We start from the raw sequence: 15,744 nt of genomic DNA on the forward strand, positions 1-15,744 counted from the left end.
AAAAAAACAAAAAAACACTCTTTTTGGTACCTTTGTGACCAAAAGTAACAAGACCATTTTCAGGAAGTCATTTTGAGAATGGATTGTCTTCCTTCATGCACACTATTTTCTGGTCTTTAAATTACTGGCTCATTTCTCATCTTTTAATTATTTTACTTTTGTTGTTGTTGTTCCTGAAAACGTACACAACAAAAATACACCAGTTCACCATTTCTGGATATAAAATCAGCAACATTGATTACATTCTTCAAGTTGTGCAGGCTTTCTCACCCTCCTTTTATGAGTGTTGCTGTTGTTATTTGCTGTCGAGTCGGCCCCGACTCATAGCGACCCCTCCTTGGTTTCGGAGGCATAGTATCACTATGGAAGTTGGATTGCCCAACCTTCCTTCCGAGGAGTGGCTGGTGAGTGGCTGGTGAGTGGCTGGTGGGTGGCTGGTGGGTGGCTGGTGGGTGGCTGGTGGCCTTCTGGTTAGCAGTCAAGTGCCTTAGGCACTATGCTACCAGAGCTCCTCCTTTTATGAGTAGTTCCACCGATAACATGAATTCATTGCCCCCTAAGGTTTTTCTTTAACCTTTTGAGTTGCTGTTGTCAATTTGATACCATATAGATGTTTAAAAGATTTGATATACAAATTCATATACTCTTCCTGGCCCAATTTAAGTAACCCTACTTTCATAAAGTTTCCTCTAAACATTCCTAACCTCCTCTGATCCTCAGTAGTGCTTTGTATTATACTTAGGGCATTTATCACTTTTGTATCTTGTTGCTGTTGTTAGGTGATGCTGAGTCATCTCCAACTCATAGCAACCCTATGCACAGCAGAACAAAACACCACCAGGTCCCATGCCAGCTTCGCTGTATTGTAGTATATCTTTATATCTTTGTATATCCACAAAACCCATTGCTATGGAGTCAGTTCTGAGCGACCCTATATACAGAGTAGAAATGCCCATAGGGTTTCCAAAGCTGTAAATCTTTACCCAAGCAGACTGTCACAACTTTCTGTGGAGCATCTGGTGAGTTTGAACTGCTGATCTTTCCTTTTGGTTACTAAACCAAACCAAAAACCAAACTCATGCCATCAAGTCGATTCCCACTCATAGTTACCCCCATTGAGTTTCAGAGGAGGTAAATCTTTATGGAAGCCCAGTCTTGCTTCCATGGAGGGGCTGGAGAGTTTGAACCACCAACCTTCTGGTTAGCAGTCATATGCCTTAGGCACTGTGCTACCAGAGCTCCTTTTTTTCAGTTACTTTGTTGTTGTTGTTATGTGCCGTCAAGTCAGCCCTGACTCATAGCGACCCCTCCTTGGGTTTCCGAGGCAGTATCACTACAGAAGTAGGATTGCCCAACCTTCCTTCCGAGGAGTGGCTAGTGGGTTTGAACCGCCAGCCTTCTGGTGAGCAGTCAAGTGCCTTAGCCACTACGCTACCAGAGCTCCTTTTCAGTTACTAGGGCGCCTCATATCTGTAAAGGAGGGCCTTATATTCTCACAAATATTTGTTGAAGAATGAAGAAGCTAGGACAAATCACTTCTTTGTGCCTTAGGTTCCTCGTTTATAAAACCCTACTTAAGATGTCGTGGAAATGGAATGAGTTAACGTGTGTATTGTTGTTGTTGTTATGTGCCGTCAGCCCTGACTCATAGGGACCCCTCCTTGGGTTTCCGAGGCAGTATCACTACGGAAGTAGGATTGCCCAACCTTCCTTCCGAGGAGTGGCTGGTGGGTTTGAACCGCCAGCCTTCTGGTTAGCAGTCAAGTGCCTTAGCCACTATGCTACCAGAGCTCCTAACGTATTGGAGAGTACAAAATGAGGGGCTAGTGTAACTCTTTTTTCTTGTTCACAAATAGTTTTTTCTATTCCTAATTATTATCTTATGAGAGGCTAAATGACCCCAGAAGAGTCGTGGCACAATCTCAAGAGAGGATGAGCTTTCACGTTTAGATTTGAAGCAGAGGGTGGAGAGACATAGTGCAACATGATGAAAGCCCTTGGGCTTTGGTGTCAGACACGACTTTGAATCTCAGCTGTGGCACTTGTTGATCTCATTTGTTACTACCTTCAGTAAGTTATGTAACTTGTGAACCTCGCTTTACGTATGTGTAAAATAGTATATCGTGTTTTCCTGGGTAGTTGTGAAATTTAGAGATAATGGTATACAAAATAAATGAAATATAGTATACACCATATGAGTGGGAAGCATTGTTAGTACCGAGACTTAAGTAGACATGTTCCCACATTCACCATTTGCTCTGTTAACAATCTTCCCATCCGGGTAGTTAAGTCGTTTAAAAAAAAAAAAAATGTTAAAATTAGTTAGTGCCAGAGACTGGGATTATTTGTCCAAAGAGTTATTGATAACGTTTCGATTAAATTAAAATTCTGCTAGTTCCGTTTCAATAAAGCTTCGCCAAATGGAGAAGGGGCGGGTGAAAGAAAACTTATCGCGGGATCCTGTCGAAACTCGTTTCTTGCGTGGGGCTTACTCTCGCGTTGTTTGATGTAATAGACGAGAGGTGAAAGGGAAACACAAAGTATCGCGAGAGCCCACGGGGTTGTCGCGGTATTTTCTGGGGTTGCCCCCTCCCCCCTTTTCCAAGTCCTGTTTCGGTTTAACCTAGTGTGTGACTGAGTCTGAGGGAGCGAGTGAGTGTGTGGGGTGTTGAGGTGAGGCGAAGGCAAGGAAGGGGGCTTTCACAGGAGTAAGGGACAAAGGGGGCGTGAGGCATCTAGGCCGCAGGATCCTAACGACAGGAAACCGCTCCGAGCCGGGCTACCGGGTAGGGGAAGGGCCCGCGCAGTCCTCACAGGGCCCCGGAGTCGGAGTCGGCCCCACAGCTCCGGGCCGTCGGCTTACTACTTCCTCGACCTCCCCGGCGCCGGGGCCCGAGATTGGCTCGGCGTGGGGAGGAGGGGAAACCGACTTGAGCAGCTACCCCTGGTCTCGCAACTCTACTGCTAAGGAACTCTCATTTCTCCCCTCGCTCCTTCACCCCCCACCTCATGTAGGAGGGTGCTGAGGAGTCGGGAGGGAGGAGGAGCCTGGGCTACCGCCCCTTCCCTCCCCACCCCCTTCTAGGGGCACTTTGGTGGGTGTGGGTTTGGGGCTGGGGGGGAGGGTGGGGCTTACTTTTTGGAGTGCTGGGGAACTTTTTCCCCTTCTTGAGGCCAGAAGAAAGGGAATGCCCAATTCAGAGAGACATGGGGGCAAGAAGGACGGGGGTGGAGGAGCTTCTGGAACTTTGCAGCCGTCATCGGGAGGTGGCAGCTCCAACAGCAGAGAGCGTCATCGCTTGGTGTCGAAGCACAAACGGCATAAGTCCAAGCACTCCAAAGACATGGGGTTGGTGACCCCCGAAGCAGCACCTTTGGGTACAATTATCAAACCTTTGGTGGAGTATGATGACATCAGTTCTGATTCAGACACCTTCTCCGATGACATGGCCTTCAAACTAGAAAGGAGAGAGAATGATGAACGCCGTGGAACTGATCGGAGTGACCGCCTGCACAAACATCGTCACCACCAGCACAGACGTTCCCGGGATTTACTAAAAACTAAACAGACTGAAAAAGAGAAAAACCAGGAAGTCTCCAGCAAGTCGGGATCGATGAAAGACCGGATTTCGGGAAGTTCAAAACGTACAAATGAGGAGAATGATGACTATGGGAAGACACAGCTGTCCAAAAGCAGCAGCAACAAGGAATCCAGATCATCCAAACTCCATAAAGAGAAGACCCGGAAAGAACGTGAGTTGAAGTCTGGACACAAAGATCGGAGTAAAAGTCATCGGAAAAGGGAAACACCCAAAAGTTACAAAACAGTGGACAGCCCCAAACGGAGATCCAGAAGTCCCCACAGGAAGTGGTCTGACAGCCCCAAGCTAGATGATAGCCCCTCAGGAGCTTCTTATAGCCAAGATTATGACCTTAGCCCCCCAAGATCTCACACCTCCAGCAATTATGATTCCTACAAGAAGAGTCCTGGAAGTACCTCAAGAAGGCAGTCAATTAGCCCTCCTTACAAGGAGCCTTCTGCCTACCAGTCCAGCACCCGGTCACCCAGTCCCTATAGTAGACACCAGAGATCTGTGAGTCCCTATAGCCGGAGACGCTCATCCAGCTACGAAAGGAGTGGCTCTTACAGTGGGAGGTCACCTAGTCCCTATGGTCGAAGGCGGTCCAGCAGCCCTTTCATGAGCAAGCGATCTCTGAGTCGGAGTCCCCTTCCCAGGTAAGTTATTTGTCTCCCTTTTCTAATAGAGGTGGGGTAAGAGGAACTGGAAGTTAGTCATGCTAACATTTTATTAAAGTATGCTAGCCATCATTGCCTAGGACGCTTTGTTTTGGCTAGTTTTGCAAATAGGTGAATCTGGCCTCCCTTTAAACCTATAATTAGAGAGTTCACATATCTAAAACTGCTAAAGGTAGGTACTTCTCCAGTGGTGGGCTCTTCGATTGCAAGGCCCTGTGTGAGAAAAATAGACCTCTTTTTATCGAGTACATAGAATTGCTAATGATTCCCAAAGCTTGTCCAGCTATTTCTTTTGCTTTATCTTAATTTTTTACTGGGTATTAGTGCTTTAGACTTTATTGACCCTGATTGGGGAATTAAGCAATTACAAATTCTTATTTGTATTATCTGGAGACTATTTGACTAGGACAGCCTTCCATATGTGCTGTTGTATAAACCTGTAAGTTTATTCATTTCCTATTTGATGTTATTTTAATAACTTTTTATTAAAGACTCCCATTTTTTTAATCGATTTTTCTAGTGGGAATTCAGCCATTTAGTTCTTTTTCCTTTTGAAATTTTTCCTAGCAGAAGTTGGCTCCAGGAATGATTTTTTTTTTTAACTGTGTGTGTGTGTGTGTGTGTGTGTGTGACATTTGCTATTTCAACATTTTTTGCATGTACATTTCAGTAATATTTATTATACCTTCCTCATATTATGTAACCATCACCAACCATTATCTGTTTCCAAACTACTCCATCACAATTAACAGAAACTCAGTGCCTCCTAAGCAATGACTCCCCTTTTCTCCTTTGCTCCCACCCCTGGTAACCAATAGTAATCTTTGCACTCTGTACATTTGCCTACTCTAGATATTTCTTTTAAGTGGAATCATACAATATTTGTCCTTTTTTGACTGACTTATTTCGCCTGGCATAACATTTTCAAGGTTCTCGTTTTTTCTTATGGCTGAGTAATATTCCACACAGTTTGGTTTTTTTACGTCACCTTTTTTCTTGTGACCATTGGCAATTTTCAAAATCTTTCTCTTAAAAAGTGGTAATTATGCCTTTGTGATGTTAGTCTTGTGAAAGACATGTCAGTTTGAAATTTAATTGTTTGTGTGAATTATCTATGGAAAACTGTTCGGTTCCTAGGTGGTGGACTTTCTTTGTGGACTCACTTCTGTCCACAAAAGAAGAACATGAGCTTTGGGGTTAGACCTTAGCAGAATCTTAATATTGCTTTGTGACTTTTGGTAAATGATTTAATTTCTCCATGCCTGAGTTTCTTCTTCTTGTTTAAAATGATAACTGCCTACGCTTAGGTTTGTTGTGAGGATTAAATGAATTCATTAATATAAAGTGCATGGCATACTGCCTTTACATAGTACAGTCAGTCAGTTCTGTCCATGAATGAGAATAATGTTGAACACTAGAGAAATTAGCCTAAATTGAAAAATCCACTCATGACTTTTGTATGTCAGTGTAATTTACACTGACATAATTATTCATAAACTGGTTTCAATCCATTAAGCTACAAAATTCCTAGTGTCATATCTGAAGTCCCTTTGTCTTTTTTTCCCCCCTGTGTAACTTAAAAAAAGAAAAAATTCATTATTTTGTTTTGAGTTCTCTCAAAATAAGTTGTAGAGATCAGTATACTTAAGTCTAAACACGTTAGCATGTATACCATTTGCTAAAGGTCAGTTTCTTTTGAAGGGGTGAGGAGAGGAGTAAAATTTATATACAATAAAATAAGTATCTTAAGTGCACCATTTGTAAAGTTGCTTAGGTTTTAAAGGAAACTTAAGAAATATTTTCTGAATATTTGTTTCCTTTAATGAGTAGTTTCATTAAGGCTAAGAATTTTTGCTGTTGTGGGGCTTGGGAATACAGAAGTACATTGAGACTAAAATGTTAAAACAAGTTTCAATAACAAGTGCTCTTTTGCAGTGAGTCTCTTGGATTCTTAAGAGAAAACAGCACATCTTAAGTTCTCCCTCATTTAGTTGCAACTAGTGTAGTAATAGGGAGCTCTGGTAGCATAGTGCCTAAGGCACTTGACTGCTAACCAGAAGGTTGGCGGTTCAAACCCACCAGCCACTCCTCAGAAGGAAGGTTGGGCAGTCTACTTCTGTAGTGATACTGCCTCAGCAGTCCAAGGAGGGGTCGCTGTGAGACAGCACATAACAACAACAACAGTGTAGTAATAATAAAAGTAAGTCAAGAAAGAACTGGACACAAAATACAGTAGTATAGCATGCAATTATGAGCACTATGTAATGTTCCTGGAGTCGTGGGTACGTTTTAGTTTACTTAGGAGAGCATTATAGGTCTATATATGTGCATTGCATATTTTCCCTTATTCATTGGAATTCCTAACAGTATGTATAGAAAATTCGGGGTTAAACTTGTCAGAATAGAAAAAGATACAGATCCCTCCTATGGTATTTTCTGGGGGTGGGGGGGTAACACAATCAAAACGAAGCAAGCAACATCCTTTTAAAAGACTGAAAATGCTTTAGCAGAAATGAAATGTCTTTGTATTCCAATAATAGTGATTAATAGCAATTTCATTGCACATGGTGGAAACTAACAATTGAAGGGAGGAAGTGTATTTGGTTTTGATGACAAATTATGCATTGTTTCCTGCGTTTACCTATTTGTTGTTGTCCCCCCTTTTTTTCCCCTCAAGGAATGGATCTGGAATTAAAATAGAGCATTTGTATCACTGAAAATGCCATAATTATATTGGCATCCAAATATCCAGTAGGCTGCTGTTCATAAGTTGAGGGGTTTGTAGCAGAGTTTCTAGGAAGATTGCTCATGCTGAAAAGACTAAAAAAGCAATGGTCTATAATGCATAATGTCTAGAATTTCTAATGTTTGGGGTTCTAGAAGTTTTCCCTTGATAGATATCTTATTTGTTTTTTCTCCAGCTAAAATTCAAGCAGAGAAAACCTTTTGTTTAATTTCAGTTTTACAAGAGAAATAGTAATTTTTTAGGGATTATCTGTATTTGGTAAATCCACTTTCCATATTTCCTACCTTCATGCTCAAATACATGTTTTGTTTTTTAATTTGAATACTGTTGATTCCAATAATGACTTCGTAATTCAGCAGCTAAATTTTGGGGGCTAACTTCCAAAAGCAGTATAGATAACAGAAAACCATGGCTGCCTTCATCATGTGAGTTGTTTATCCTATACACATATGCTGTTTGCTTGGAAACATTTTCATTCAGATCAGTTTTACCTGTGTCAAAGAGAAAGGGAAATACTGATGATCTGGATTGGGAACAATTTGTTCTAGATTACTAGGCAAATTATGTTTTGTCCAGTAACATTTTTAGTGTTAATTTTTTTTTGCCCTCACAGGGCCTGTGCAGGGCTTTAGTGAAAAGCTCAAAGAGTTAAGGAAAGTTGGGTTTATATTTATATGATCTGAGTTGGAAACAACTTGACAGCACCTAACAAAAACAACAACCTCATAGGTTCTCAGATTTTATTGCCCATTTCTTCCTTATGAAGAAAATAAATTGAAAGTATAGTAATACCTTCCTTTATGAGTTCTTAAAAAGTTGATTAGAATTATTTTATATTAAAAATACCAGTTTAGGCTCAACTTTGTTACAAACTGATGGTGCAAGGAACAAAAGATTTTCCTAGGACCTACCAGTATTTCTCTAGTTCAAAAATTTAGGTTTTGGTGAAGCATACTAGTTACTTTAGACTTCCTGATTAATTTCCTATCTTTGGTATAAAGTATGACTACTTTGTCATATAGGAGCTCTGGTAGTGTAGTGCCTAAGGCACTTGACGGCTAACCAGAAGGCTGGCAATTCAAACCCTCAGAAGGAAGATTGGACAATCTACTTCTATAGTGATACTGCCTCGGAAACCCAAGGAGGGGTCACTGTGAGTCATGTCTGACTCGACAGCACGTAACAACAACACTGTCATATTTTACTTTATTGAATAGTAAAACCAAAATTATGAAAGAAATCATTGTGAATATGGCTATTTCTTTTCCAAAGTGGAAAAAATATTGATATAGCTTCCTTCATTTGAATAAAATTTTTAGTGATAAGTGATTCAAATATGTTGTCATGCAGGATTTAGTTCCTTCTAAACTAATCATTTTTTTAAATAAACTTTGTTTTTTAGACCAACTTTAAATTTATGGAAAAATTATAAAGATAATACAGAGTTCCTGTATATCCCACACCCAGTTTTCCCTATTATATTTAATTAGTATGGTACATTTGTTGCAATTAACAGACTAATTTTGATACATTTTTATTAACTAAATGTTTATTTTTTTATTCATATTTCCTTAGTTTTTACCTAATATTCTTTTCCTGTTCCCAAATCCTATCCAGGATTGTTGTTGTGTACCATGAATCTGACTCATGATGATCCTATAGGTCAGCATAGAACTGCATCATCGAGTTTTCAAGGTGGTAATTTTTATAGTAGAAGATTGTCACATTTTTCTCCCATGGAGCAGCTGGTGGGTTTGAACCGCCACCCTTTCAATTAGCAGATAAGCATTTAACCCCCAGGGCTCCTGCCTATCCAGGATACCACATTACGGTTAGTCATCCTTGGGTCCCTAGGTTCTTCTTGACGGTGGCAGTTTCTCAGACTTTGCTTGTTTCTGACAACATCTACTATGGTTCTCCATAGTTTATTTTACTATTCTTCTCCATACATTCTTGTAAGACTACAGAAATCATTTAAACTGCCTTTTTCTTTTTTCAATAGGAAATCCATGAAGTCCAGAAGTAGAAGTCCTGCATATTCAAGACATTCATCTTCTCACAGTAAAAAGAAGAGATCCGGGTCACGTAGTCGCCATTCCAGTATCTCACCTGTTAGGCTTCCATTGAACTCCAGCCTGGGAGCTGAACTCAGTAGGAAAAAGAAAGAAAGAGCAGCAGCTGCTGCAGCAGCAAAAGTGGATGGAAAGGAATCCAAGGGTTCACCTGTATTTTTGCCTAGAAAAGAGAACAGTTCAGTGGAGGCTAAAGATTCAGGCTTGGAGTCTAAAAAGTTACCCAGAGTTGTAAAATTGGAAAAATCTGCTCCAGATAATGAACTGGTGAATGTAACACATCTAAACACAGAGGTCAAAAATTCTTTAGATACAGGGAAAGTAAAGTTGGATGAGAACTCTGAGAAACATCCTGTTCCTCTTAAAGATTTGAAATCACAGGGAACAAAAGACTCTAAACCCATAGCATCGAAAGAGGAAATTGTTACTCCAAAGGAGACAGAGACATCAGAAAAAGAAACCCTTCCACCTCTCCCCAAAATTGCTTCTCCTCCACCTCCTTTACCAACTACTACCCCTCCACCTCAGACACCCCCTTTGCCACCTTTGCCTCCACTCCCAGCTATTCCACAACAGCCACCTCTGCCTCCTCCCCAACCAGCATTTAGTCAGGTTCTTGCTTCTACTACTTCGACTTTGCTCCCTGCTACTCACCCAAGGACATCTACTCTGTCCTCTCAGACAAATTCTCAGCCCTCTGTACAGGTTTCTGTGAAGACTCAAGTATCAGTGACAGCTGCTATTCCACACCTGAAAACTTCAACATTGCCTCCTTTGCCCCTCCCACCTTTATTACCTGGAGATGATGACATGGATAGGTAAGTTCCTAATTGGCATTAAAAAAAAAATGTCATGATTCATATATAATGTATTTTCTATGCTCAGACTTTGTCAAAACTACTCTAATGCATGGGTTTTGTGAATAGGACATTCCTTTGCTGTTTGGCTTTCAGTACAAAAGTCCATATTTGTGACATTATTACTTGAGTGGAAAGAATCATAATTTGAGGCCTAGTAACTCCATTTCCTTAAAATTTTATTTATTGCTAAGGTTAGTTTAAGGAGATCTGGTAGCACAGTGCCTAAGGCATCTGACTGCTAACCAGAAAGCTAGTGGTCCATCCCGTAGAAGGAAGACTGGGCTATCTGCTTCTGTAAAGATTTACCACCTCAGAAACCCAGCAGGGGTTGCTATGAGTTGGAATTGACTCGATGGCAATGACTGGTTTTTCTGTTTGGTAAGGTTGGTTTAGCTTCATATATCAAAAATCAGTAAGATTTTTCCACTTAAATTTTTATTTTGAAATTTTCAATACTTTGAGAAAAATTGAAAGAATAACACAGTTAACAGCCATATTTATTGGGAGCTCTGGTAGCATAGTGCCTAAGGCACTTGACTGCTAACCAGAAGGCTGGCGGTTCAAACCCACCAGCCACTCCACGGAAGGAAGATGGGGCAATCTACTTCCATAGTAATACTGCCTCAGAAACCCAAGGAGGGGTCGCTATGAGTCAGGTCTGACTCAACGGCACATAACAACATATTCACCAATTGTTAGCTTTTTGCCACTTTTGGTTTAATTGCAGATAGCACAACTTTCTACATACTTCAACATCTCTCTCTCCTAAGAGTAGGAATTTTTTTTTTTTTTGTAATTGCATTAGTGTCATCACCCTAAAAAAAATTCAAAGTTGATTTTATTGTATAAGAAAATCATATCTATATCGAAGTACCAATAATAACAATATTTAATTAAATATTCCTGTTGTTATTTGTCATCAAGTCAATTTTTAACTCCTAATGACCCCATGTGATAGAGTAGAACTGCCTCATAGAGTTTTCTAGGCTATAATCTTTATGAGAGCAAAACACCAGGTCTTCCTCCCACAGAGACACTGTGTGGGTTCAAACCACCAACCTTAAAAGCTGAACACTTAACTATTGCACCACCAGGGCTCCTACAAATATAACAAGTAGTCCCCAGAATGCCTTCTGTAGTTGGAATATTTTTTCACTTGTGATCCAGGGTCCCAGCAATGTTTATTGTGAATAGGGCTGCTTTAAAAAAAAAAAAATAATAATAATAATTAATTATACATGAAGCAAAGAACAATACGTAGAATCTCTGCTAATTAGAATATAATTCACAATGGGATGATGGGAAAGGCTCTAATTTTAATAAATCCTCTGAGTATTAAAAATAATTATGAGGCATGAATCTGATTTTAAAGAAGGCAAAGGAAATGTATTTATTTAATATATTGGCAGGGCTAGCCAGGCAAGTACTGTCAAACAAACATACATTAGCATTGACACACCCCAACAGTCTTTGTGTTACTCTATTCCTTCCACTGAGATCCTGCTCTCTCTTCTCTAGGATATGAGTTGCATTTATTGCAGCAAACTTTAATTGTAAGCGGAAGAATAAGCACCACTGACCTTGAATCCTAGACCATTTTCCCAAGCTTGCATTACTTTCTAGATGACATTAGTAATTATGGATACAGATACATTGTAGCCCTTTAGGTCTGTATTCTTCTACACCATTCTCTGTGCCTTTTAGGAAGGTGTGAGTATTAAGTGAAAGAGAGCGGGACACTGTTCAGAGGAATGATTTCATTTCTATTCATTATTGTTATGTGCTGTTATGTGTTATGCCCGACTCATAGCGACCCCTCCTTGGGTTTCCGAGGCAGTATCACCACAGCAGTAGATTGCCCCATCTTCCTTCCGAGGAGTGGCTGGTGGGTTTGAACCGCCAGCCTTCTGGTTAGCAGTCAAGTGTCTTAGCCACTATGCTACCAGAGCTCCGATTTCTATTCATAGTGGTAATGATTTTGAAGAAAAATTCCACATACTTTTTTCTGCCACATCCTGAGAACTACAGAGGAGAAGAACAGACTGAAATTTATGTAGAAAAACTTGTTTGAAGTACACAGTATATTTGTCATAGGTAAAAACTACATGTTTTTATAGCTTTTGTTGGAAAAGGAATTAGTTCAGCATTATTCAAAACGATCTTGCCCACTATTTACCCACAGGAACCTCATTTAAATACTAGTTTACACAGTTACTAGAACAGTATCAGTGTGGCTAAGAATCTTAACTTTCAATTCTTGTTTACTTGGCTAACCAAATCTACAACTGACTGTTGAATTTTTCATGTGTCGGTGTAGAATGCAGATTTCCAGAGATGGCATAGTTTTGATAAAAGGCACATGGAGATTTTTACCTTTTCAGCTTGAGAATGAAGAGTAAAGTAGGGCCATTCAATGTTTAGGGATATGTGATTGTTTTTAACAATATATATAAGAGAATGAAGTGAATAACAATTTTTGCTACATACGTATTCTGATTGTGAAAGTAAACTATAATCTGCTAGTCCAATGTAATTATTTTAAATTATGACTATTTAGTATCAGTTGTATTAATTATTGTTTTTCCATATACAATGTTAGGAAAATACTAAAGGTAGAAAAATGGAAATAAAGACTTTGATTAGTTTTATTTTTTCATTTCAAATTCTAGAATTTATTTTATTTTAATTATTTGGATGCTCTATCCATGTACCTTCTGCTCCTGTCTTTCACATGAAAAATTTATGTAGGAAAACTATCCAGAAAGAAATCTGAAAGTTGTATAAGGAGCTTGCTTAATGTTTCTCTCTATTTTAATCTTCTTACCTAAGTCTACAGCAGCTTAAATATTGAGAATGTAACTTACACATATTTTTATTACCCACCATACCTTAAACATAGAACATAGAATACAGTCAGTAAATATTGGTTATTCAAATAAGTAGGTAAAACTGCTGGAGAAGCCAGTGTCAGAGCTTGTGTTTTACACTGTGCATGTAGTTAAGAAAATCAGTTGATGCATGGATTATATAAAGATTATATTAGAGAATTTGTCTTCTTTTAGAGTCGTTTTGGGAAAAGAATGAAAGTTTCCTTTCAAACATGTATTTTGGTAAAGAGTGTATTAATCCAAATATCAAATGGAAGAGTGATTAGCTCGTGGCACAACAGTTAAGTACTTGGCTGCTAACCGAAAATCAACTCAGCTGCATCTGACAATAACAACATTGCAAGAACCTTTCTGATTCTTGCTCTGTAATTCTTAGTGTTAAGAACCAAAGGCTGATAGAGTACATTGTTCATGAACATAGCCATTCATGGGAATCTCTTTACTTTTAGGAAGATCATCTGTATAATTTTCTTAGGAATTTCAGTTAACTGCATAGATTTTTAATCTTGTTTTCTTCTGCGTTATTTTTTGGAAGGCCTGGTTCATTTGGAGTTCTCCTATGTGCTCTACATTATTTTAAAGAGAACTGTATCTCCAGAAGTATTAAGCTTTGTGTAGAAAAGAAAGTAAGGATCTGTATGAGCATTCCAATTTGATTTAGGATTTTCCTTGTAGAATATTTGGTATTTTATGTACTGAACCTCAAAATTTTAATCTAAGTTTGTAAATAGAAGAGAAACAATTTTTTAAACAACCTGCTTTAAGGAAATGGAGACAAATGGCTATATTTACAGTAGTTTATGCTGTTGAAACTTAAAAATTATCTGTTGAGAAATTAAAGTTCTTTTTAAATGGTTCAAATGTAAATTCTGTATTCTTTATTAACAACAAAGACTACTTAGAGGTGTTTATATTGTATCTATAGATAAATCCCATTATCCTGAGTTGCAGGTAGACATAGATTTTAAAATTTGGGCAGTCCTAGAGCTTGGTACTTTTTGTATTTTTTTAGTTACTGTACACAATGCAATCCACTTACCACATGTGAACTTGTCCCTAGACATAAGTGGGGAACAAGGAAGTACTGATATTAACAAGATACTGATAGCACTTCTGGTACTGAATCTTCAAGTAAGGGCTTTGACATTAGAGTTTCTGCTACTGTGTGTTAGACCCTCTTTGTATCTACCACATGTTCTCAGCATTTTATGTTGTTGGTTACTGTCAAATGAATTCCAACTCATGACAGCCTCGTGTGTGCAGAGAACAGCTGTTCTATGGGGTTTTCAACACTGTACCCTTTCAGAAGCAGATCTGTCTTCTGAGGCACCTTGGGATGGGTTCTAGTCACCATCCTTTGGCTAGTAGTTGAGCAGTTAATTCCTTAGCACTTAGCACTTTATAGAGCTGTATTTTATTGAATGTTTTACACTAAAGGATAAAGGCCATAATGTTCTTGGTGGTGGTGGTGTTAGGTGTCGTCAAGTCGGACTTGACTCATAGTGACTCCTCCTTGGGTTTCCAAGGCAGGGTCACCACGGAAGTAGATTGCCTCATCTTCCTTCCGGGGAGTGGCTGGGTCATTTGAACCACCAGCTTTCTGGTTAGCAGTCAAGTGCCTTAGGCACTACGCCACCAGAGACTATAATGTTGTTAGACATTGCAATTTATAGACCATCATTCTTTCGAGGTTTTTGGTATAGTGAGTTTAAATAAGACTTGACCTCTGTTCAAAATGTGTGCTCTGAACTGGTGGTACATTTCCTATTAAACACCCATTCTTTATTAAAATGAACATACAAAAAAAAAAAGTAATTTTCCAAATGCAATATACATGTTCTTAGTAACAAACATTAATTTGAACCCTTAAAGTAAACCTTGGAGGAAAACAAAACCTAAATGTAAAAATATTTGAACTCACTTGAAATGATGATAAACCGAAAAAACCAAACCCACTGCTATCAAGTCAATTCTGACTCATAGCAACCCTATAGGACAGAGTGAAACTGCCCCATAGGGTTTCTAAGGCTTTAAATCTTTATGGAAGTAGACTACCTCCTCTTTCTCCTGTGGTGTGTCTGGTGGGTTCAAACCACTGACCTTTTGGTTAGCAGCCAAATGTTTTAACCACTGCACCACCAGCATTCCTTGAAATGATGGCAAGATATAATTCATATATTTCTGTTGTTTTTCTAGTGAAACAGAACTAAGAAAGAATTTATTTCTGAGTCATGAGAAATTGAGATTTATAAAGAATGTTCGGATACTCCAAAATAAAACAAAACCCATTGCCATCAAGTCAGTGCTGACTCATAGCAACCCCCATTGGGTTTCTGAGGCAGTAAATCTTTACGGAAGTAGGTTGCCCAGTCTTGTTTCTGTGGAGTGGCTGATGGGTTTGAACCACCAACCTTCTGGTTAGTAGTCAGATGCCTTAGGCACTGTGCTACCAGAGCTCCTTTATTCTGACATTGGTTGGGAAGTTACGAATTTTTCTTCCCTGAAGGTCTTAAAAATTGAATTTTTTTGTTTCATTTCTGTTGCATCTTGACTCAAGAGTTTCTGGTTATGGACTATGTTCCCCGGATAGAAAAATCTTGGTACAAATTATAATAATGTTGTGCGTTAATCTCTGCCATTAACTCAGTAGAAAGTTTCATATGTTCATTTTGCATTCCAGTTCTGGGTTGATGTGTGGTAGATACAAGCTAACGTAGATTCTTTTATTCTGTCTGATTTTAAAAGAGATTAAAATAAAGAAAAATGGGTTAAAATGATGAAAATTGATAGGAAGTAGCAGTTCTTGAGGAGCTCTGGTAGCGTAGTGCCTAAGGCACTTGACTGCTAACCAGAAGGCTGGCGGTTCAAACACACCAGCCATTCCTCGGAAGGAAGGTTGGGCAGTCTACTTCCATAGTGA

General features: G+C 39.2%; 1 protein-coding gene across 1 annotated transcript in view; it reads left to right on the plus strand.

Moving 5' to 3' along the window:
- The first annotated feature begins 3,188 nt into the window (after nucleotides 1-3,188).
- The window catches only part of CDK12 (cyclin dependent kinase 12), a 46,901-nt gene continuing 34,345 nt past the window's right edge, over nucleotides 3,189-15,744 (plus strand). The window contains exons 1-2 of the mRNA XM_007942027.2: nucleotides 3,189-4,237; nucleotides 9,007-9,894. Of these exons, the coding sequence (XP_007940218.1) occupies nucleotides 3,189-4,237; nucleotides 9,007-9,894 (1,937 nt within the window). The remainder of the gene's footprint in view (nucleotides 4,238-9,006; nucleotides 9,895-15,744) is intronic.

Source organism: Orycteropus afer, unplaced genomic scaffold (assembly GCF_000298275.1).
Source record: "Orycteropus afer afer isolate SDZICR_OR568_19922 unplaced genomic scaffold, OryAfe1.0 scaffold00085, whole genome shotgun sequence".
NCBI classification, from domain to species: domain Eukaryota; kingdom Metazoa; phylum Chordata; class Mammalia; order Tubulidentata; family Orycteropodidae; genus Orycteropus; species Orycteropus afer.